The 25,945-nt window shown below is 39.8% G+C and overlaps 1 protein-coding gene across 15 annotated transcripts in view; it reads left to right on the top strand.

Moving 5' to 3' along the window:
• Positions 1-25,945, top strand: part of ptprk (protein tyrosine phosphatase receptor type K) — a 615,224-nt gene that overhangs the window by 211,091 nt on the left and 378,188 nt on the right. For all 15 annotated transcript variants that reach the window (XM_028797925.2, XM_051924122.1, XM_028797923.2 and 12 more), the window contains exon 4: positions 22,883-22,961. In XM_028797925.2, the coding sequence (XP_028653758.1) occupies positions 22,883-22,961 (79 nt within the window). The remainder of the gene's footprint in view (positions 1-22,882; positions 22,962-25,945) is intronic.

Here is a 25,945-nt window from a genome sequence, read left to right as displayed (position 1 = left end):
ATGTTGAACACATAACTAAACTTTTTTTTATGTTACAGTAGTAATTGGCAAAATGTTGACTTGAAATGTATTTATAATGTGTGAAGACTGAAGTACAAATATCAAATAAACACTTTCACAAAAGATATAACAAGTGTGCTTTTATTCAAGAATATAACCAGTGAAAGAGAAATTGTTCAGTTTACATGTTACTGGCAATGTGTAAAAACTAAGCCCAACTGTCAGTTGATACAAAGTAGACATGTCTGCGTGGCTGATGCAGAGGTAAAGACTGTTACACATAATCAAGAGGTTGCGGGTTCGATCCTGGGTCCTCCTCACATTTATTGTTTTCAGTAGTGAACTGCTATTATTGTTACTATTATATAATAAAAACATACATTTAATTTGAGTCTGTATCAGCCAGTGTAAATTTAAGGTACTTGTTAAAGTTACTGCTAAAGGGATACGAGCAGACACTCACACACGTAGCTCAATCATTTCTTCTTGGTGTCGTGTTGAGCAAACAGACACCACAGTGTCTATAGTGGATGTTACTTTTCCTCGCACATGGACATTCACATCAGCAAATCATTTGAAAGAGTTTTTTATTCAAGAATCCAAGAATAAAACTGAATTAAAAAAAATCGTTCATATGACATGTTGATATGAATGTCAGTATGAGTGGAAAAGTAACATCTTTTACAAGTACCATAAATTTAAACAGGATGTTACTGATTCGCATCAAATGTATGTTTTTGTTATATGATGATTACCTCACCATTACTAAATGGTAGTTTATCCATTGTGCCATCTGCCCTGATCCGTGACTGAGCAACAATACAATTTATTTTTGTATAGCCCAAAATCACACAAGAAGTTCCGCAATGGGCTTTAACAGGCCCTGCCTTTTGACGAGATGCAGGCTGTACCGTCAGTCAGCAGCTCCTTTCAGGATATGCTAAACTGAAGTAGTGAGTCTTCAGCCAGGATTTTGAAGCTGAGACCTAAGGGGCATCTCTTATAGTAGTAGGCAGACCATTCCACAGTTTAGGAGACCTGTAACTAAAAGCTCAACCTCCCACTGTTCTTTTATTAATCCTTGGAATCATAAGCAGACTGGCATCTTGAGATCTTAATGTACGTTTTTGTTTGCAAGTCATGATAAGTTCAAACAAGTAAGCTGGACCTTGGCCATTTAAGGCTTTATATGTTAAAAGGAGGATTTTGAAATCTGCCCTAAACTTAACCGGGAGTCAGTGTAAGGATTTAAGAACTGGAGTTATGGGTTTGTTTTCTTGTTCTTGTAATATTTTTTGCAGCAGCATTTTGGATTAACTGGAAGCTGTATAAAGAACAGTTTGAATATCCAGTGAACACAGCATTGCAATAGTCAATCCTACTAGAAGAAGTAAATGCATGAATTTCTCAGAATCCTGCATATTTAGAAAACACCTTAATTTCACAACATTTTTAAGATGGAAGAAACCTGACTTAGACAACTTTGTAATGCGCCCTTTAAATGACATGCTAGAATCAAAGAATTCCTAGATTGCGGGCTGATTCAGTAAAATTAATGGTGATTCGAACTGAGTTAAGTGATTACAAAATATTGTTGCGATCAGTGTCATTCCCTCCAATAATTAACATCTGTTTTTATCAGTTTTGAAAGACAAGTAGTTCTCATCCATCCACTTCTTTAATTCACAAACACAACTAATTAAAGACAACTTTGGAGAAACATCATTTGGTCTAAAAGAAAAGTATAAGTGGCTGTCATCTGCATACGAGTGAAAATTAACATGATTTTTCTAATGATAGATCCCAGTGAAAACAGTAAAGGTCCCAGTACTGAGCATTATGGGACAGCATATCTCACTTCTGTGTGTAATGACAGAATACTGTCAGCACATTTCTCTGCGTATTGGGATAGATTTGATAAAGAAGAACTAAACCAGGCAAGGATGGTGCCTGTAAGCCCAACATCATTTTCTAGCCTGTGCAGTAAAATAGAGTGGTCAATGGTGTCAAATGCTGTGCTTAAGTCTAATAACATAATTATCGTGGATTTTCCTTCATCAGAGGATATTGTCTTGCAGAACACACATTAGTGCTATTTCTTTTACTATGACCAGTGCGGAAACCAGACTGGAATTTCCCAAGTAAATTGTGATGTGTAAGGTGTGACTGAAGCTGATTGGTGACTGCTTTTTCAAGTATTTTAGAGAGAGAGGGTAAATTTGAAACGGGTCTATAAGTATATGTGGGTCTAGGTCTGACTTTTTAAGTAATGGTTTGATGACTGACACTCCGTGCATCAGGTACTGTGCCATGCAATAATGAACTATTAATAATGTTAAGAATAGGCACTGCAAGAACATCCAATGCACATTTTACTAGTTTTGTTGGCACTGGATCTAGGGAATAAGTAGTAGGTTTCATTTTAGAAATTAAAGACAAGACTTCCTGCTCAGTTACAGGATTAAAATTTCTAAAGTGTTGAATGCAAAATAATACAGGGTCTGCCAAGCTAGTATGTCGTTTGCACTGTGATGCTGAGATCTGGGATGTTATATTTTTAATTTTCTCATTAAAGAACTTCATAAAGTCTGTACTGCTAATATCTGTTGGTATTTTGCACTGTAGATCTGACTTCCCTTTTGTTAAATTAGCCACTGTTCTGAACAGTACCTGAGGATTTTTATTATTGCTATTTATTATTTTAGAATAGTAATCTGAGCAAGCTTTAAAGAGAGCTTTTTTATATTTTTTAACACTCAATCGTCCATGCAATTTATAAGACATGCAGCTTTGTTTTTCAGTTTTTGTCTGCACTTCAGTTTTCGATATTCTAATTTAAGAGCACGAGTGTTTTCATTAAACAAAAAAAGTTTCTGTATGCTTTGATCACTTTTGTTTTAAGGGGAGCCACTGCGTCCAGAGCATCTCTCAATATCATATTATAATGTGATGTTAGCTGATCTAAATTGTTTGCCATTTTTACATTCAATGTTTACTGACCTAAATGGTTTTCCACAATTACACTTGACTTTCTCAAAGTGTCTATAAATTTTGAAGCAGAATTACAGTCTAGATGTCGCACTGTCTTTGTTTTAATCTGTGAATGTATTGGTATGGGCAGAACCACATCAAACATAATTAAGTAGTGATCAGAAGTGACTTCATTTAATGGAGTAATATTTCAGTTTTGAATTTCAACTTTGTAAGTTATAATTTAACCTAATATGTGGTTATGATTATGAGTTGGACCTTTGATAGTCTGACAAAATCCTACTGAATTTAACAAATAAGTAAAACATTTGCGAGAAGTGTCAGTTTCTACATCAATGTGTACATTAAAATCCCCCCATCAGTACTACATGATCATAATTTATAGCCAAATCAGATAAAAGGTTGCCAAATTCAGTCATGAACAATGAATATGGCCCTGGTGGTCTTTAGACAAGTACTACAGTTGTGTTGGATTCTGTTTTAATATTTAAAATGAATGCCTCAAAGAATGTGAAGTCACCTACATTTTTAGAAGTGATTTTCATTATTTTGCTACAGTGAATTATTCCAAGGCCTCCTTTTTGACTAGAATCTCTAGACATTACCACTGTGACAACTGGTTGAAAATAAAATGCACAAAAACACACGTATGCAAATGTCTTTCATTTTGTACCAACTGATAGTTGGGCTTCAGAAACCTGTCAAATGAGTAATTTTTTCTTTGGTTTCATTCTTGAATAAATGCTTACTTGTTGCATCTTTTGTTAGTGTTTCTTGGATATTTGGGCTTCACACATCCTACACTTAACATATGAAAACATTTTCTGTTTTAACTGTGTGTTTAGCATTTCTTGAGTCACATTTCCTTTGTCATTCTATGTTTACACAGATTGTTGTAGACACGGAACACACATATATAATGTATGTTTTTCAAATCATGCTATTTCATTAACTCTAGAATTCCTTACAAACACAGAGCCAGAAAGGCACTTTAACACAGATTTCAGCTGTGAGGATTGCAGCAGGGCGATCCCTTCATCTGACTGATTGGGGAGTGGGTGGTGTAGCAGGCTGTGTTCTGCTAAACCACATATTTGCAAAACAAAGTCGGGCCATTACCGCAGTGATAAAGAGCAACGAGTTTCTTGGTGTATGTCAGGAGCAATGAAAAAAATCGTAAGCTTCCGGAATTCTGGGGCCTCATGTATAAACGGTGCGCATGCACAGAAATGTTGCGTACGAACGTTTCCACACTCAAATCGCGATGTATAAAACCTAAACTTGGCATAAAGCCAGGCACATTTCCATGGTACCTCATACCCTGATGTACGCAATTTCTCCGCTCGGTTTTGCAGACTGGAGGCACCCAGCGTCAAAGCAGTGCTACTGTTCCTGTGTGGTTACCCTTTCTTTCTTAGACCCACATTCCTGACGCGGCTTTATAAATACACTGAAACTAACTGCATATTGTTTGTTAGAGTAATGCATCTGATTGTAATTAACCTGCAGCAATATAATGGTCTAGGGAATAGCCATAGTATTCCAAATACCATAACTGCTTTAACATTGTTACTCTCACTGTATCTTCTTCTTTCAGCTGCTCCCGTTAATGGTTGCCACAGCAGATCATCTTTTTCCATACTACTCTCACTGCACCACTCGGAGTATTTATATCACTGTATCTGAGTGGGGAATCACAGCAGCAGCTGATTGGAAAGAGAATTATCGGTATACAGCATGAAGCAGACGCTGCCTCAGCCACGGCAAAACGCTTCAAAGCCTTTCCTGTATCAAGTTGCGGTTCAGAAAAAGTTTCATCCCAAGAACTATAAATGCACTCAATCAGTCCATCAAGCGCTCCTTGTAGAACTGTTTACTTATAAGTACAATTACCCCACTGTAAACTTGCACTACAGTTATAATATTGCACAACCTGAGCCACTTTGTAAAGCGCGTATTTACATATGATGACGATATCATTTTTAAGATGAAATGCAGCAAAATATGTTGATTATATTATACAGATAAAACTTTAACTTCATTTAAATAATGTGTTTTGTTAATAATTAAACATGTGAGGACACGTGCCGCAGCACTAGCTAGTACAGGGATTGTTCCTGCATTGCGTTGTATTCTTGCTGGTGCTGACGCGACACTGGAAGGATAGATGGATAGAATAATTAAACATGTTCTACAAAGATATTTCAATGCTCCTTAAAAGTTTTGAAGAATCGGCGTTCTAAGCTGACAGATGGCTTCACGTCTATTACAGAGCTGATTGTGTGGTGATTGGGTATTTGGAGAAAGAAAAGTAAGGACAGGAACTGGAGGTTAGTATGTTTGAAAGAGACAGTACTTCTGTAATAAATTATTTTATCGAAGGTCGCACATGGCACAGCAAGCCTCTTGCGTGAGACATGAACAAGCACTGCGCCACCGTGTTCTCATGTTTAATAACATGCTTTCATTCCTATCATCATGAAAAAGATATCACGTAAACGTCTCGGTATTTTAATTATTCAGAGAGCTGTAATATCACGAATGCAATGGATTGTGTCCTGTCGGAGAAAGAGAATGCCCGTTTAAGAAGCAGGTAGTGATTCACACACACAGCACAAAGAAGATCAAATACAGAACAAAAACATTTAACATGCTACTTTAGTTACGATGGGATTTGAGAAACTAGTAAATTAAACGATTTTAAGATGAACTTTACGATGTTCTACTTTAATCACGGAGTTTATTTTTCCATTAAAGTGAAAATTTCGAGATTAAAGTTGACATTTCGTGCTTTTTTCCTCAATGTGTGCCTATTTTTTTTTTGTCTGTACCCTAATGAGCTTTCATATGGCACTCAGACAGTGGGTTACGATTTGCTTTTTCACGGCGACTTTGATATGTGACTTCTTTTATTTCGGGCACTGTACGACTTTGTGAACTTGAGCTTTCGAGTTTCTCCGACACTCTGTCACTTGATCAACTTTATATCACTGTTTAAACCAACAAATAGTACGTTTTTTCCTTTGCCTCCACTTAATAATAATAATACATTTTATTTATATAGTGCCTTTCCCATGCTCAAGGCACTTACGGAATATAATAAAGAACGGCAGCGTATACAATATATAGCATTGTACAAACCAGATAAATAAATAAGATTAAGACAGTGAATTCTGGAAAAAAAAAAAAAAAAAAGCAGACAACATAATTGATGGTCTAGCACACACACACACAGGTTACATTAGCATCTTGACAGAGAAGTAAACTGAGAGAAGGGTAATAAAGTCAGGTAGAGCTAAAAGCCTTCCTGAACAGATGAGTTTTGAGTTGTTTTTTAAAATAATTCATGGAGTCAGCTGACCTGATTAATTTCGGTAGGTCATTCCAGAGTCTGGGCGCTATACAACTGAAGGCCCTGTCACCCATGGAGTGTAGAATAGTGTGGGGTACAATAAAATTGCCAGAATCAGAGGACCTTAGTGGGTGGGCAGGCACATAGTGATGGAGAAGGTCACTGATGTAGTTTGACGCGAGGTTATTTAAAGCTTTGTAGGTTATTAGTAGGATTTTATATTCGATTCTGTAAGACACAGGGAGCCATTGAAGACGGAGCAGGATGGGTGTTATGTGCTCGCTGCTGCTGGTTCGAGTAAGGACTCTTGCAGCTGAGTTTTGAATAAGCTGGAGCTGTGATATAAGATTAGAAGGGGCACCTGCCAGTAGGGAATTACAATAATCGATGCGGGATGTGATAAAAGCATGGACAAGTTTCTCAGCATTAGAGAAGGAGAGGAAGGATCGAACACGGGATATGTTAAGGACGTGAAAGTAAGAAAGTTTCTTAATGTGATTTATGTGGGCGGAATAAGAGTGGGAAGAATCAAAAATGACACCAAGATTTTTTTACAGTAGAGGTGGGTCTGATGAGATCACTGCCAAGATAGACTGGGAAGGAGCTCATTTTATTAAGTTGCATTTTAGTCCCAATTTGCAGGAGTTCAGTTTTATTGCAATTTAATTTTACAGAGTTCTGCTCCATCCAGGTTTTAATTTCACTAAGGCAGATTGTGAGCTGAGAAAGCTCTGATGAAGTTCCACTTTTAACATTGAAGTAGAGTTGAGTATCGTCTGCATAAAAATGATAACCCAGTCCATAGCTATGGATAATATGGCCAAGGGGAAGCATGTAAATACAGAAAAGCAGAGGACCGAGGACAGAGCCTTGAGGGACTGCTTGTGTGACCGGCGCTGAGCTGGATTTGCTGTTGCCAAGACTAACAAACTCTTGCCTATCAGTCAGATAGGACTTGAACCACTTGAGGGCAGTGCCAGAGATACCCAGCATGTTCTCCATTCTGGACAGTAGGATGTCATGTCTGACAGTGTCAAATGCTGCACTGAGGTCTAACAGAATTAATATGCTGGTTTGTCCAGAGTCTGCTGCCATAAGCAAATCATTGGTTACCCGTAGCAGAGCAGTTTCACAGCTGTGCCACACCCTGAAACCAGACAGAAAGGGTTCCATCAAATTATTAGAGGTTAGGTAATTGGTGAGTTAGGAAGCAACAACACGCTCAAGAACTTTTGACAGGAAAGGTAAGTGGGAAATAGGCCGGAAATTAAGATTGTCAGCATCAAGACCAGACTTTTTTAACACTGGGGTTATAGAAGCAATTGTAAAAGATAGAGAGATAGATAGATAGATAGATAGATAGATAGATACTTTATTAATCCCAATGGGAAATTCATATTCTTCAGCAGCAGCATACTGATACAATAAATAATATTAAATTAAAGAATGATAATAATGCAGGTGACAAACAGACAATAACTATGTATAATGTTAAATGTTAACGTTTACCCCCCCGGGTGGAATTAAAGAGTCGCATAGTTTGGGGGACGAACGATCTCCTCAATCTGTCAGTGGAGCAGGACAGTGACAGCAGTCTGTCGCTGAAGCTGCTCTTCTGTCTGGAGATACTATTAAGTGGATGCAGTGGATTCTCCATAATTGATAGGAGCCTGCTGAGCGCCCTTCGCTCTGCCACAGATGTTAAAGTGTCCAGCTCCATGCCAACAATAGAGCTTGCCTTCCTCACCAGTTTGTCCAGGCATGAGGCGTCTTTCCTCTTAATGCTGCCTCCCCAGCACACCACTGTGTAGAAGAGGGCGCTCGCCACAACTGTCTGATAGAACATCTGCAGCATCTTATTGCAGATGTTGAAGGACGCCAGCCTTCTAAGGAAGTATAACCGGCTTTGTCCTTTCTTGCACAGCGCATCAGTATTGGCAGTCCAGTCTAATTTATCATCCAGCTGCACTCCCAGATATTTATAGGTCTGCACCATCTGCACACAGTCACCTTTGATGATCACTGGGTCTATGAGGGGTCTGGGCCTCCTGAAATCCACCACCAGCTCCTTGGTTTTGCTGGTGTTCAGGTGTAGGTGGTTTGAGTCGCACCATTTAACAAAGTCATTGATTAGGTCCCAATACTCCTCCTCCATTCCATTCCTGATGCAGCCCACGATAGCAGTGTCATCAGCGAACTTTTGCACATGGCAGGACTCCGAGTTGTATTGGAAGTCCGATGTATATAGGCTGAACAGGACCGGAGAAAGTACAGTCCCCTGTGGCGCTCCCGTGTTGCTCACCACAATGTCAGACGTGCAGTTCCCAAGACGCACATACTGAGGTCTGTCTTTAAGATAGTCCACGATCCATGCCACTAGGTATGAATCTAATCCCATCTCTGTCAGCTTGTCCCTAAGGAGCAGAGGTTGGATGGTGTTGAAGGCGCTAGAAAAGTCTAGAAACATAATTCTTACAGCACTTAAAAGTGAGCGGCACAGAGTCAGTGTCAAGGGATGAGTTTATTATTGTTGTAACAGTTGGGATTATGGCATGAAGGCAGGATTTAAGTAGTGTGGTGGGGATGGGGTCCAGTACACAAGTAGTCGGCCTCATCTTACAAAGCAGGTTATTAACAAACGCAGATGTGACTGGTGAGAACTTAGAGAAGGAGCTGGATGGAGTGGGAAAACAGTGAGAGATATAAACAGATGATGTATTTATGTTAGTTGAATTATTTAGATCGTTAATTTTGTTACGGAAAAAGTGGAGGAATTCCTCACAGACTTCAGTAGAAGAGGTAGTTGGACCAGATGCGGGTTCGAGTAGTTTATTAACTACAGAGAACAAAACCCTTGGGTTATCGTGGCCACTTTCTATTATTCTGCCGTAATGGGTGTTCTTGGCAGAGGTTAGTGCTTCTCTGTAAGCTCTTTGGTGGTCAGAGAAAGCCTGGATGTACACGGTGAGGCCAGTCTTGCGTGACATTCTCTCAAGGCGTCGGTCAGCTGCTTTCATAGATCGCAATTCTGAGTTATACCAAGGAGCTGAACGTTTAAAGGAAACCTCCTTATGTTTTAAAGGAGCTGTTTTATCTAATGCTGAATAAAGGGCTGAGTTATAGTGGTCAACAAGACTATCTAGTGTTGATGGAATAGGTGAAGACAGTAAAAGGTCAGAAATGGATCCAGAAAGGATAGAGGGACAGATATTTTTAAGGTTTCTGTAAGAAATTTGTCGTTTACAGGTAAGAGGAGGGAAAGGCAGTGAAACAGTGAAAAATACTGCTTTATGGTCAGAGTCCCAAATCAGTGCTGTAATTGTTGGCAACAGATAGTCCAGAAGTGCAGATCAGATCCAATATATGACCGCCAGAGTGGGTGGGAAAATCAACATGTTTTGTCAAGTCAAAACAGTCCAGTAAGGATAGGAATTCATTCTTCAGTTTAGATGTGGGGGTGTCAATATGGATGTTGAAATCACCAAGGAGGATAATTCTCTGAGAGTAAGAGCTTAGGTGGGTCAAAAGTTCAATCAGATTGGATAAGAAGGATGCATTGTATTTTGGGGGACGATAAAGAACAATGAGTGAGACAGGACCTGATTTCGTTATTAGTTTAAGAGCCAGGCACTCAAAAGACAATGGACAGTCAACTGGGATTCGTTTAATGTTTAGGTCTGCTCTGACAATTACTGCAAGCCCACCGCCTTGTCTTGAGCTGCGAGGCTCTGTATGGAAAGTGAAACCAATTGGAGTCGCCTCTGTGAGAGACGCAAATTCGTTTGGTTTTTTGCCAAGTCTCCGTTAAACACAGAATATTAAGTTTGGTGTCAGTGATGAGTTCTGACAGCACCAATGCTTTGCCATTAAGAGACCTTGAGTTAAATAGTGCAATATTAGTTAATGAGGCTTCTTTTTGCACAGAGGGTTTACACATCAGGGTTTATTTCCACCTAATGTAAATTTGGCACACTGACACATCTATTCCCAGGGTCATGAGAAGGACGACGTATTCCTGAGCAAATGCTGCCGGTGGGCTTTTCATTCGCAGCCCGGCGGTGGCCTGACCCGCGATATATATATTTCGGGCGCTGCAAAATACCACCGTCCTTTAGGATGTTCCAATCAGACCATTTGCTCTGGACAAACTGTTTAATAAGGAGTTTGTCATGAGAGTGTATTAGCATGATACTGGGCAATACTTATCTGAATAGCAGTGGAGAAGCAGCACAGCACAGCGGAACCAGTAGGACAGGCGGGTGTGGTAGCGTAGGTGAGCAGCGATAGCAAGCAGCAGAAAGCATAGCAATGGAGGTAGCAGGATTTGGAGGTTCCAATACACAGCCACAAGCAGTAACGCTTGGTAATTTCAGGCGTGATCGCCCCAGAGCCAAAAGCCAGATTAGTATGAATATCAGATCAGTTCCCAGTCGTAGAGTACTGTAAGATGAAACAGGAGCAGATCAGCATAGCGAATTTAATATGATCACGGAGACAGATCATCCTGAGGTCCTAGATTGCCAGGTGCAAAGAAATGTTCGTAGGTTCTTGTCCCGTGATCCACAGACTCAGCTGTTCCCAGTCAAAGTAGAGTCCATAAAATTTGTAAATGTTAAGCCAAATCAATACAATTCGAGTCAGCTGTATCCACGAACTATACGTATAATAAAAGAAATAAAACAAGCGTAAGAAAGTGTAGAATTAAGGCGAATTTTGCGAAGTGTTGTTAACAGGGAGGAGCGGCAACAACATCCGTGCGCCAGCATCCCCACACCTGCACTTGGTATTCGCTGAAATTCTTATATTTTCCCCCGTGCTTTTCCCATTGTCTTTTCACAGAAGGCTGAGCTTAAGGGCTATTTATATTGATTTGCATATTCAAAGAGGCGTAATTCTGGGAGGAGTTGGGGTGGGACAGAAGGCGCATGCACGTGCGTTACTTTTCATGCTGATCGGGATTTATGTAGCGGAAGAACGTGAAAGTTTGCGTACGTACAGATTCCTGCATCTGGATTTTTCTGTGCGTACGCACATTCCCGCTTTTGTGCTTACGCCATGTTATAGTGTGAGTTCTACGCACGGCGTTATACATGAGGCCCCTGGTGTTAAATAATGAACGTTCAAGGACATGCAGGCTCAGAGTGGGTGCAGATGTGCTCATGACAGCAATGCTCCAGGGTTGATTGTGGTGCTTGGCTGATCGAGCACTCAAGTGCAAAAGCAAGCGGAACAGTCAAGTGCTGCATTCTAGACTGCAGGAGGTGGGAAATCAAGTGTGTGCTCAATTCTAGGCCCGTTATTATTTTCACTTTACATGCTTCTCTTAGGCCAAATTATTTCAAAATGTAAAATAGCATATCTATGCAAACAACATTCAGCAATATAACTCAAAATGACCCCATAATTCTCGACCTCCTGGCAGGCTGACTAGCCTTAATAAATGAATAGCAGTGATTTCCTTACACTAAACAAGAATGAAAACAAACTCAAGTTTTTGACAGAAGTTACAAAAGTGAAGATTTCAAGAAAATATTGACCATTGCCATGACCAGATATTTATCCCCGAGTTAATGATTACATAGTTATTTATTTACATTTTTGTGTTACTTTACCCCCTATGGTTTGTAGAGGTGGCAGAGAAAAAAGTTTAATCACATATTTTCATGAAGGTAATGTTTCCGATTGAATCAAAGGCTATCGTGACCAATGCTGAACATCAAACAAATGTCCATGAAAAATTCCTATCACATGTTATCCAGTTGCAGGCTCCCAACAGGCAAAATGCATGCATGCATGCATGCTAAAACTTTGTTAAATAAACCATAATAAAAGTAGTTCACAAGCAGGAAACTCATTCGCATAGCATCATGCTTTTGAATCGAAGACCTGCCTGACCCCATTATTCAGTGGTCAATGTTTCACTGTACTGTAGGCACTGGCTTACTGAAGGTTAGCTTATTCTAAAATGATTGGAATAAAATGTTAAAGCCAATACTAGGGGCCTCTGACATTTTTTCAACAAGTATACATTTTCGAATTTGCCAGTCATTCTGTCTCAACGGCAGCTGCAGTTTGTCCAAAAAAAAAAAAAGTGTATGGTAAACATGGTGTTTACTTTGTTCAAATTATCAGCAAAGTAACATTAATTGGCAGTGTAAATAATGGTCAATTACAGATGATATCACTCATCAGTACAAGCCTAGGTTGAAGTGTTGAAAAGTATTGAAGAAGGGTAATTTGGTTATTGCTAGCTGTAACTTTAAAATGAGTTGTTCAACTACAGGATGGGGCACAGATAGAAAGTGGTTATGGGTACATTTTGGTGAGAATCTATAGAAATGGAATATGATACTAAATAGTGTGGTAGAAAGAAGACTAGGTGAATAAACATGAATAGGCTTATGTTGGACTGAATGTCCTATTCTTGTCCAAACTGTTTAGTTTTTATTTTTATGCAGTTAAGAGAATGGATAAAGCAAAGCTTTAGCAGTGAAAGAATAAAATTATAATAGCAAATAATGCATGTAATTGCAAATAACATTTGAGTAATAATAGTAAACATTTGTTTTCTGATCCTTTTTATGTAACAAAACATTCAGTCATTCATTTACAACTGACAAGAGATGCATTGCTGTTTGGCAGAGTATCTACTCTTTAAGAAGACAAAGGTTTTCTCAGAAGTTATAGTAGTTTTTATTTATGTCCTTAGATAAAGATATACTGGATATAGAATCATTATAGGTTATAAATAAAAGCTAAACATCAGCATTCACATGTACATTATGTGGATTTTCAATCTTTACTTGTAACCTTTGTACTGCATTTAGAATCATATTCACCCTGGAAATTGAAACATGAAAACTTTGTGTTTTACTTCATGTAAGTATCAAATAGCAAAACTCACAAATTTACTGTTTTGGAAAATATCTATGTATACATTTTTTGTATACAGATTTGCATTCTATTCCAATGACAAACCTCTGATAGGTTTGCTGTCGATTTTAATGCAGGATAGTGAATTTGAAATCTGTATGAAAAAGAAAAACTAACAAGACCACTTAGGTCTACCAAGAATGTTATTTATATGGTGGAGGGAAAAAACACCCTTCTTCAGTTCATGCAGGTATCTTTCAAGTAAAAGCTATGCAGGAAGGGGCATGATTACCTTGAAGTAGAGGAAATAACAACATTTGCCACTAAGTGCCATGGTATGACAACTAAATTATTGCTTGGAGAGCACTTTTCTTTGTGGTGGTTTGCTTGAAATGGAAAGTATACAAGCAGAATTTGAGAGACAGGAAGTCTTGCTGTCACTGGACATTTGATGTAATTTATGATTGAATTAAGCACCATTATGGTGTGACACCATAGCAGCAGTGCAGTATAAATGCCATTTAATAAATTTAGTATTGAAACAGAAGTGGATTTGTAAAGTGAACAGTGTGCTCTGTGTGTGTGTGTGTGTTTGTATGTATATGTGTATATATACTACTTTAATGCTAAATCCATATTAGTAATTGCTATTACAGATTCATAATGTATTCCATGTATTACCCAGTGTTTTTTCCCCAGATATTGTCTTGACAAAGTGAGTGCAGGGCAGTCAGACATAATTATACTATCCAATTTCCTATTAAATGATGAAAATGTTATTGATTTACATAACCTCACAAGGTTCTCCTTTATGGTATAATACTGGTTAAGCACTTCCTGTCTGCTGTTCCCATGTGTGGTACAAAGTCAGTATGTTTTTATTTACTGTTTTATGAGACAGCATTAACTAACTGTTTTGGGTGATTTCAAATCACAAACTATGAAGATATGAAAAAGGGTTAAATGTGTGTCATCTGCATATGAATGAAAGTGAATATCTTGTTCTGCGTAGTTTGTCCTACTTTATACTCAAGGGGACAGTTTGAGTTTTAGCCTGGTAAGTGTCTTTTGGGTTGGTGTGCTACAGCACACCAAAAAAAAAAAAAAAGGTCCACATCATCCATGGCCGTACAGCTTGGTTGAAATGCATCCCCTTCACCCTAGCTTATTAACTGCAAAACTAACTGCCAGTAGATGGTGGCAGTGAGCCAGCACTGAATGAAGTACATTCCTCCCTCTGATTGAAGAGGATTATATGGCGATCAGATCAAAGAGAGGGGTGGAGCTGAGCATGGTGTTTCAGTAAGAGAACAAACTGAAGCAAACTGTAAACCATTTTTGCACATGTTAGTTATTGATTGGCACTTCTTCAGAAAAGCGTGATGATTATGCTTAATCTGTACAAGAAACAATTTAACATTAGTTCATTTGATGATGTAGTTATTGAAAATAAAAAGCAATTAAATGTTGTTGCCGTACACTTTATTACTCTTAAGTTTAATGCATACTGAAAAATAAAAACTTAAACATAAAGCATAATGAGACTAAAGTAACCCAAGGACACCAGCTGCCTGTTCAACAATACTCTGTCTATGGTAACACTACAGCCATTTAATTGTAATTCTTCAAACAAACCAAATCAGATATGAGTGTGTACAGATATGGAAGCCACAGGTTGAAAATGAATTAAAACAATATTTTGTCTGACAGATAAAGCCTTTGTCAATAGACCACAGCGAACACATGTCCTTATGGTGACTGTTATGCTGTCTCACATTGTTTTTAGTGCAAGGTTTGTACGCATTATTCAGTTTTGTGATAGTGCACTTAACACATCCAGATTTATATGTAATTACCTGGAGACAGTGGAGCCAGAACTTGTTAGTAGGGATGGAAAGTAACAAGTTACATTTACTTTCGTTACTGTACTTGTGGATTTTGTAGGAAATTGTATCTTTTAAAATCCAAATAGACCCTGCCTTGTGCCCTGTGTTGGCTGTGATTGGCTCTAGCAGACCCCCGTGACCGTGTGTTCGGGTTTCAGCGGGTTGGAAAATGGATGGAAAATCTAAATAGGTTTACTCTTTATGTATTTGTTAATGATTGCACTTCATTGCTTTTTCAACCGCAAAGTTGCAAAGTACAATTAAATGACTATGATCAAAATCCAAAGTTCACAGTGGCCGATTAAAATAAAACTACAGTGCATCTGGAAAGTATTCACAGCGCATCACTTTTTACACATTTTGTTATGTTACAGCCTTATTCCAAAATGGATTAACTCTTTTAGGGCTAATTTTTTTTTTGTTTCTTTTCTCCCAGGGCTGAATATTTTTCCAAAAACTAACATTTTTTAAAAAAGAACACAAAGCAATTGTTTAACATATCAAATCAACAAAAAATATTTACTTTTGACAAATGTTACTGTCTTGCATGTTGTATGAGCCTGCATACTCTATGATTTCACATACATATCACATACATTTTACACAGCAAAGTCTGATCTCGCTCAAAGCAGCCAATTTCAGTCATTGCCACATTGCACTCCTTACAATATGTGTTGCTTTGATGCCTATTTTTCAATTGTCTGTTGCTGCATTTTCTCACATATATTGTTAGTGTGTACTGTAGAGAGACAAGTCACCCATTTGCCGTCATGCCATGCCACTGCCACCAAGTTTTCTGTCTGCATGAAAACCGTATTGTCACCTCTTTTCATCTTCTGAAACTTTATGAACTTTATGTATGGCATTATAGCCTGGCTCACCCCATGGGATTTGCTTCTTTTTATTACAGAAGTGAATAAAACTTTGCAGCAGCACGTACCTAAGCCACCAGGGGACAAAACACGTTTGGACCAATGCTCCCTAAAGTTATATCACCAGTTCTGTCCCATCTCTATTTGTAATGCCACAGCGCGCTTCATCTCGTCTTTCGTTGTGGGTTTCCACTTTGAAAAACGAGAATGCGATGCAAACGCAGCCCGCAATTCAAAAAAAATCTCTGCCTACCTGTTTGTCTCGTCTGACAGTAGCTGAAAAGCAGCATCAGGAGAGAGCAGCCTGAAGTACAGCAGCTGGTGATCTGTCGTGTCCAACAGCAAGCCATGCCGTCTTGTAAACTCTGGTAGCCAGATCGGCTCTCAACGGATCAATGTCTGTGTATTTATCCCATGCGAACCTTGCTGTAGATGCATCGGCTGCGCGAAGGCACTCAACTGGCAGCAGATCCGCTGGCGCGGCATCGGCTGGTGTCTGATCAGCTGATGCCTGCTTCTCACTCTCTTGCTCGATCTCCTGATCACTGCCAATAAAATCCGATTCTGAAAAATCAAGAGTCCGACTCCGCGATAATGCGCAAAACATTGTCTGCCGAGTGTTTTCTTTTCTGCACTTGCTTTGCTGCCTTTTCACATGTCGGTGCCATCTTGCCATTGTTTACATTTCGCAACTCACGCACACGCAAGGTTTAGTTGCCGAGTCAACGAGTCTAGCATTCCTCCAAGCACAGAGGGAATGCCTGTAACGTGACAGTGAGATTTGTCGCCATTAACAGCTGATTGTCGCCCCCTATCCCTGGATGTCGACTTTTGTCGACATTCGCCTTCAACCCCTCCTGTCGACAAAAGTCGACATCCACCCTAAAAGAGTTAAATTAATTTTTTCCCTCAGAATTCTACACACAACACCCTATAATGACAACGTGAAAAAAGTTTACTTGAGGTTTTTGCAAATTTCTTAAAAATAAAAAAATTGAGAAAGCATATGTACATAAGTATTCACAGCCTTTGCCATGAAGCTCAAAATTGAGCTCAGGTGCATCCTGTTTCCCCTGATCATCTTTCAGATGTTTCTGCAGCTTAATTGGAGTCCACCTGTGGTACATACCTGTCTATATAAGGTCCCACAGTTGACAGTTCATGTCAGAGCACAAACCAAGCATGAAGTCAAAGGAATTGTCTGTAGACCTCTGAGACAGGATTGTCTAGAGGCACAAATCTGGGGAAGGTTACAGAAAAAATTCTGCTGCTTTGAAGGTCCCAATGAGCACAGTGGCCTCCATCATCCGTAAGTAGAAGAAGTTAGAAACCACCAGGACTCTTCCTAGAGCTGGCCGGCCATCTAAACTGAGTGATCGGGGAAGAAGGGCCTTAGTCAGGGAGGTGACCAAGAACCCGATGGTCATTCTGTCAGAGCTCCAGAGGTCCTCTGTGGAGAGAGGAGAACCTTCCAGAAGGACAACCATCTCTGCAGCAATCCACCAATCAGGCTTGTATGGTAGAGTGGCCAGACGGAAGCCACTCCTTAGTAAAAGGCACATGGCAGCCCGCCTGCAGTTTGCCAAAAGGCACCTGAAGGACTCTCAGACCATGAGAAAGAAAATTCTCTGGTCTGATGAGACAACGATTGAACTCTTTGGTGTGAATGCCAGGCGTCACGTTTGGAGGAAACCAGGCACCGCTCATCACCAGGCCAATACCATCCCTACAGTGAAGCATGATGGTGGCAGCATCATGCTGTGGGGATGTTTTTCAGCGGCCGGAACTGGGAGACTAGTCAGGATAAAGGGAAAGATGACTGCAGCAATGTACAGACACATCCTGGATGAAAATCTGCTCCAGAGCGCGCTTGACCTCAGACTGGGGCGATGGTCCATCTTTCAGCAGGACAATGACCCTAATCACACAGCCAAGATATCAAAGGAGTGGCTTCAGGACAACTCTGTGAATGTCCTTGAGTGGCTCAGCCAGAGCCCAGACTTGAATCCGATTGAACATATCTGGAGAGATCTTAAAATGGCTGTGCACCGACGCTTCCCATCCAACCTGATGGAGCCTGAGAGGTGCTGCAAAGAGGAATGGGCGAAACTGGCCAAGGATAGGTGTGCCAAGCTTGTGGCATCATATTCAAAAAGACTTGAGGCTGTAATTGCTGCCAAAGGTGCATCGACAAAGTATTGAGCAAAGGCTGTGAATACTTATGTACATGTGATTTCTCAGTTTTTTTTAATAAATTTGCAAAAACCTCGAGTAAACTTTTTTCACGTTGTCATTATGGGGTGTTGTGTGTAGAATTCTGAGGAAAAAAATGAATTTAATCCATTTTGGAAAAAGGCTGTAACATAACAATGTGGAAAAAGTGATGTGCTGTGAATACTTTCTGGATGCACTGTTCATGCATAAATTGGGGGTCATAGATCAACAATGGAAGCACAGTGTGTTTTAGTAAATTATATAATAGCCATGCAGTGTTCTAGTTTTCTCTGGCTTATTAAGTGGATTCATCTCAGCATATCATGGTGTATTGGCTCAGTTTATTGGCTATGGTGACCCAGATCCATCATCTCATCTGCAGTGACTTTAGGTTTCTGCTGGATGTGGAGATTATCTGTGCAATGAATGATACAGCAGAAAGTTCCAGGTGTAGTGGTAGCAGTGACACTCTTTATTTAATAAAAAAAAAAAAAAATTGTACTTTAGATCACTGGTTACATTTAGAAGAGCTGTTCAGTCTCAAGGCACAAGACAGCTTCATCATGTGATATAAACTACACCTCAACAGCTGTTAAGTTACCTGCAGTCAAAAACTTTTCTACAAATTTACAAACACACATAGAAGTAAGTTTTTTTTCACTTGTGGGGTGCGTCAAATACAACATAAATGATTTATAAAAATCAGTTAATAGGACTGAAAAAATACCACAGTAAACTCCCAATGACTTACGAACAAATCCCTCCTCAGTTGTCCAAAGCGATAACTAATATGACAGATGGTATCTTTATTAAAAAAAAACAAAAAAAAAAAAAAACCTTCATTGTGTGAAGTACATTTCGGCACATACACCATTTCTTATACACAAGTGCATTGGTAAGTCACACAAGAACTCGTCACCTAAACAGCTTAGCCAAAAAAAAAAAAAAAAACACACTGTGGTATTATTCTGGCAAGAAACTCATGCTACATTTGTCTAAACACACATTTCACATGAACAATAATTGACAAAACAGAAGTAGTTCTTCCTTATTGCACTGCAACTCCTGCAACACCTACCTACATGTTTGCTTTGTTTGCTTTTCAACACTTGTGTACTAAAGGTTGTGCAACTCAACAAGAATTACTGTAGCTTATTAATCAATGTTCTATTTTACTACTCAGAGATTACATGTTAAGTGTAGTTTAAGTTTTAAAAATTTGCTTCTTTACACTGGTTCTATGCAGATTGTACTTTCCTAATGTCAACATGATTCAAAAGTGTCTTCAGCTAATGCAGTTGATTTACAAAGCGGCTTCTTTACTGGGGTGTTCGCAGTCTCAAATGATACTTTATGATAGCCACATTTGGAGCTGTCAACTGATATTTGGAGATTATTTGGATTTCTCTCTCTACCATGAATTCATTTTCATCTTTTTTTTTTTTTTTAATAACAATCTGATGTGAAAGGTGTTCTGTATGTTTTTTTTTTTTTTCTTTTCTTTTCAAACTTTATAAAAAAGATCAGGTATGTTGTCTATGAGTTTTCAATGGATCTCGAAATTTTAGGGTTTCCTGATGCCAAAAACATAGATATCTCGATGATAGGTGTGTGTCTGTGTGTTTCTTGAGGGTGGTCTAGTGTTAAAACAGTTGGATGGAAAAATACCAAACTCGAAACTTAAGCCTGTTATGAGATGATGATATGCTGATTTCGTTTTTGAGCCAAATCATGCAAGAGAAAGAGCCACTCTAGTGGAACCCTCAAATACCATAATTCTGCAATTAATTTTGAATTCTTCTCTTTAATTGCTATTGTAATGTCCTATTTTTTGATCAGAAAGGTCAGCATCAGAGTGGTAAACAGTTACTGAAATGTTATAGAATTGTTCGGGTAACTTGGTTCCTAGGGCGCAAAGCCTATTAACACTAATGTACAATTTTTTTTTTTTTGTTTGTGCAAGATTATTCTAATCCATAAGTCACACACAGACTCTAGGACATTGAGGTATTGTTTTGGAACTTCACAAGTCTTAATTCTCCTGCCTCTTCAGGGTTGCAGATGGCCTCAAACTAAAGAGCTTCATAATGAATCTGATCAGCTGGCCCCCATATTTACACAGATTTTCAACAGATCCCTGAAGCTATGCGAAGTTCCCTTCTGCTTCAAGCGCTCCACAATTATTCCGGTTCCCAAGAAAACCTCCATCGCAGGGTTAAATGACTACAGGCCTGTTGCCCTGACGTCTGTGGTCATGAAATCCTTTGAAAGATTGGTGTTGACCTACCTGAAGGACATCACAGGCCCCCTACTTGACCCCCTACAGTTTGCTTACCGAGCAAACAGGTCAGTGGATGATGCAATCAACATGGGACTGCACTATATCCTGCAACATCTCGACTCTCCAGGGACATATGCTAGGATCCTGTTTGTGGACTTCAGCTCAGCGTTCAATACTATCATTCCAAAAGTTCTCCATACCAAACTCACTTGGCTCATTGTACCAGCCCCCATCTGCCAGTGGATTACAAACTTCCTTACAGATAGGAAGCAGCAAGTGAGACTGGGAAAAATTATATCCAGCACACGAACAGTCAGCACTGGCGCCTCCCAGGGATGTGTCCTCTCCCTTCTGCTCTTCTCCCTCTACACAAATGACTGCACCTCAAGAGACCTGTCTGTTAAACTCTTGAAGTTTGCAGATGATATGACAGTCATTGGCCTCATCAAGGACAGTGACGAGTCTGTATATAGACGAGAGGTCGAACAGCTGGCCCTCTGGTGCGGTCAAAACAACCTTGAGCTGAACAAGCTTAAAACTGTGGAGATGACAGTGGACTTCAGGAGGAGCACCCCAGTGTTGCCCCCTCACACTGCTCAACAGCACTGCACCAAACATAGACACAATTTTTAAAAAGGCCCAGCAGAGGTTGTACTTCCTGCGTCAGCTCAGGAAGTTCAACCTGCCTCAGGAGCTGCTCATCCAATTTTACTCTGCAGTAATCCAGTCTGTTCTCTGCTCATCTATCATAGTCTGGTTTGGTTCAACCACAAAACAGGACAGAAACAGACTACAATGGACAGTCAGGACTGCAGAAAATATCATTGGTGCTGATCTGACCTCCATTCAGGACTTATATAGATCTTGAGTCAGGAAACAGGCAGAAAACATCAATGCAGATCCATCACACCCTGGTCATAACCTTTTTCAACTACTTCCCTCTGGTAGGCGTTACAGAGCACTGTACGCCAAAACTACCAGACATATGAACAGTTTCTTCCCTCAGGCCATCACTCTCATGAACACTTAAGTCAATCTTACAGCATCAGAGACAATTCGTGTAATAAACCAGTCAACAACAATCATCCACTGTACTGAACTGGTCTCCATGTGTATATAGTGTAACTGCTTACCCATTCCATTATTCTATATTCCATAGTCTGTTTATTCCAGTATCTCATCCCTTTTTTTAAGCACACAGAGAGCAAGGTAAAACCGGAGTCCAGTTCCTTGTATGTGTACATATACTTTGCCAATAAAGTTGATTCTGAATCATATAGCTCTATAGTGGACATCCTTTGGCTAGGACCTCCCAGAGATTGATACTGATCCACCAGTTTGTAAAGTTGTCTCTGAGTATCTTGTATAATCTGGTGAAAAGTCAAGCAAAATGACACTTTAGTTAAGTCTTAGATCTAATCTTTGCTTTCTGCGGATGTTATTAGTTTTTAAGGTCTGTAAGTTTGTCAGTAGTAAAAATAAAAGCAATTATGTCAAACTGTTTTTTTTTTATTTTATGGGCTTTTTCCATTAAGTTTCTGCAATCCTTTACTAATTCTTTGCTGGCTGTTTAGTTCAGGAAAAACGGGTTCGCTGTGCGGAGTTAGCACACACTGTTACAATTAGAATTTTCATTATGAACTTCGTTACAAAATTTAATTTCATAGTCTTTTTTGCTTGATTTTCCTTTGTGCTTAATTTCTCTTTAACTCACTTTATTGTCACTTATTTGATTAATAGTCCAGAAATGCAGTTCTTGGAGAACTAATTACTATAAATTTGCCACTTTCAGCATTTTACATAATGATGTATAGAAATGTATGCGAATATCAGCTCAGTGAGATTCTTTTCTGCAGCATTCAATGGCTACACATTGTCATTTGTCACAGTGTGATGGGGTCTGTGCAGGACTATTCAGTTCCCCTCCAAACATGAAGCATTGAAATTGACTTTTACATTAGCTGAAGCATGTGGCAATTAAATCAGTTGGATGCTAGTTTACTGTAGCTACACTTTTAACAGAAAACTCTATATATGTCGAATGGTCTAGTGAAGTGAAGCAAGTGATTATTGCTAGGCTGGACACACAATTTCCATTTGGAAGACTACTAATTTTTTTTTTCTTTACATTTATAAGGCGTAGCATTTTTCTGCAGTGAGGAATTTAAATGTTATGAATATAAATGAGTTATTCTGACATACCAGCCATGTCTTTTACATACTCAAATATCCTTCCCATTGTAATTTCATATCTGTAAAATTATTCTGGATAATATTTAATCATTTTGGAGTAGACTTTATAACACAGAGGTTTCTACCAACTGTTTTTGGCATTATGAATTTTAGTTAAAAGTAAATAGAATGTTAAGCTTAACTGTTTTCTGCTTTTTTTTTTTTTTTTGCATTTTGACAGGTTATTTTTGAAGCTGTCTCAGGTGGAAAGTCAGGGTACATTGCAATTGATGACATCCAGGTTCTGAGCTATCCATGTGGTAAGTAATTATAGCAGTTGTAATTGTATTGCTCCTGGGGTTTTACTGATAGTTCGTCTTGGATATACATAAATGAAGATTAGCACAGGAAGAGTAGAGCTAACAACAAATTAAACAAGTTTAGCCATTTCAGTTACACAGGATGGTTTATAAAGAGATAAAACAAGTAAATGAAATATTTAGGACCACAATATATTAGAATAGAGCTATATATAAAATCTTTCATTAACCAAAGCTCGTTACCTTGTAATCCTCATCCAGCCACAATGAGGTACAAGCCTCCATCCATCTGTCCATTTTCTGCTGCTTGTCCTGGATCTGGTCATGAGGGTAGCAGTCTGAGCAAAGAAGCTCTGACACCTCTTTGCTCTGCCACTTCCTCCAACTCTTTCTGCAGGTTTTGGAAGTTGGGGATATGAGGTTTTTTCCCAGGCTACCTGAGAAAGATAATCTGTCCACTGTGTCCTGGGCCTACCCTGAGTTCTTCTCCCTTTTGGACATGTGCAACACACCTCCCTAGTGAGGCATCCAGGAGGTATCATAATCAGAAGCTTGAACCACCTCAACTGGCTCATTTTGATGTGGAAGAGCAGTAGCTCTATGTTGAGCTGTAAGGCTAAGCTCAGACACCCTGCAAAGGAAGCTAATTTCTGCCTCTTGTAACCTCAGTCTAGTTCTTTTGATCACTACCCAAAGCTTGTGACCATAGGTATGGGCAGGAATGTAGATTGACTGGTTGAGAACTTTGCGTTTCGACTCGACTCAGTCTTCACCATGACTGACTGGTACAACTTCTGCATCACAGTGAATGCTGTACCGATCTGCCTGTCTGTCTGATCATCTACTCCTTTCGTCTGTCTATACTAATAAAAGGCAAAGCCCTCACTGACTCACTCATCACTAATTCTCCAACTTCCCGTGTAGGTAGAAGGCTGAAATTTGGCAGGCTCATTCCTTACAGCTTACTTACAAAAGTTAAGCAGGTTTCATTTCGAAATTCTATGCGTAACGGTCGACAATGTCCGCCATGTTAAACTTTTTTATTTATGGCCCCATCTTCACGAAATTTCGTAGGCGGCTTCCTTGCGCTAACTGAAACCGATGTACGTACTTATTTCGGTGGTATGACGCCACTGTTGGCCGCCATATTGAACTTTCCAACGGTCTTTGTTAGTTATGGGCCCATCTTCAAGCTTCAAGAAATTTGGTACGCGGGTTCCCAACGCTAACTGAATCCTACTTACGTACATATATACAGTGCATCCGGAAAGTATTCACAGCGCATCACTTTTTCAACATTTTGTTATGTTACAGCCTTATTCCAAAATGGATTAAATTCATTTTTTTCCCTCAGAATTCTACACACAACACCCCATAATGACAATGTGAAAAAGGTTTACTTGAGATTTTTGCAAATTTATTAAAAAAAAAAAAAATTGAGAAAGCACATGTACATAAATATTCACAGCCTTTGCAATGAAGCTCAAAACTGAGCTCAGGTGCATCCCGTTTACCCTGATCATCCTTGAGATGTTTCTGCAGCTTAATTGGAGTCCACCTGTGGTAAATTCAGTTGATTGGACATGATTTGGGAAGGCACACACCTGTCTATATAAGGTCCCACAGTTGACTGTTCATGTCAGAGCACAAACCAAGCAGGATTGTCTGTAGACCTCTGAGACAGGATTGTCTCAAGGCACAAATCTGGGGAAGGTTACAGAAAAATTTCTGCTGCTTTGAAGGTCCCAATGAGCACAGTGGCCTCCATCATCCGTAAGTGGAAGAAGTTTGAAACCACCAGGACTCTTCCTAGAGCTGGCCGGCCATCTGATCTGAGCGATCGGGGGAGAAGGGCCTTAGTCAGGGAGGTGACCAAGAACCCGATGGTCACTCTGTCAGAGCTCCAGAGGTTCTCTGTGGAGAGAGGAGAAGCTTCCAGAAGGACAACCATCTCTGCAGCAATCCACCAATCAGGCCTGTATGGTAGAGTGGCCAGACGGAAGCCACTCCTTAGTAAAAGGCACATGGCAGCCCGCGTGGAGTTTGCCAAAAGGCACCTGAAGGACTCTCGGACCATGAGAAAGAAAATTCTCTGGTCTGATGAGACAAAGATTGAACAATTTGGTGTGAATGCCAGGCGTCACGTTTGGGGGAAACCGGGCACCATCCCTACAGTGAAGCATGGTGGTGGCAGCATCATGCTGTTGGGATGTTTTTCAGCGGCAGGAACTGGGAGACTAGTCAGGATAAAGGGAAAGATGACTGCAGCAATGTACAGAGACATCCTGGATGAAAACCTGCTCCAGAGCGCTCTTGACCTCAGACTGGGGCGACGGTTCATCCTTCAGCAGGACAACGACCCTAAGCACACAGCCAAGATATCAAAGGAGTGGCTTCAGGACAACTCTGTGAATGTCCTTGAGTGGCCCAGCCAGAGCCCAGACTTGAATCCGATTGAACATCTCTGGAGAGATCTTAAAATGGCTGTGCACCGACGCTTCCCATCCAACCTGATGGAGCTTGAGAGGTGCTGCAAAGAGGAATGGACGAAACTGGCCAAGGATAGGTGTTCCAAGCTTGTGGCATCGTATTCAAAAAGACTTGAGGCTGTAATTGCTGCCAAAGGTGCATCTACAAAGTATTGAGCAAAAGCTGTGAATACTTATGTACGTGTGATTTCTCAGTTTTTTTATTTTTAATAAATTTGCAAAAACCTCAAGTAAACTTTTTTCACGTTGTCAGTTTAGGGGGTGTTTATGTGTAGAATTCTGAGGGAAAAAATGAATTTAATCCATTTTGGAATAAGGCTGTAACATAACAAAATGTGGAAAAAGTGATGCGCTGTGAATACTTTCTGGATGCACTGTACGTCCATAGCCTGCAGCTCGGTCGCCATGTGAGGCGGCGTTGGGTCCCCCATCCCCATGTCTTCCCTTCCTTGCTTCGCCACGGTATTCACGTGTCCCTGCTGATAGCTGCAGCCT

This window comes from Erpetoichthys calabaricus, chromosome 3 (assembly GCF_900747795.2).
Source record: "Erpetoichthys calabaricus chromosome 3, fErpCal1.3, whole genome shotgun sequence".
NCBI classification, from domain to species: Eukaryota; Metazoa; Chordata; class Cladistia; order Polypteriformes; family Polypteridae; genus Erpetoichthys; species Erpetoichthys calabaricus.
This window is presented reverse-complemented; position numbering and strand designations above follow the sequence as displayed.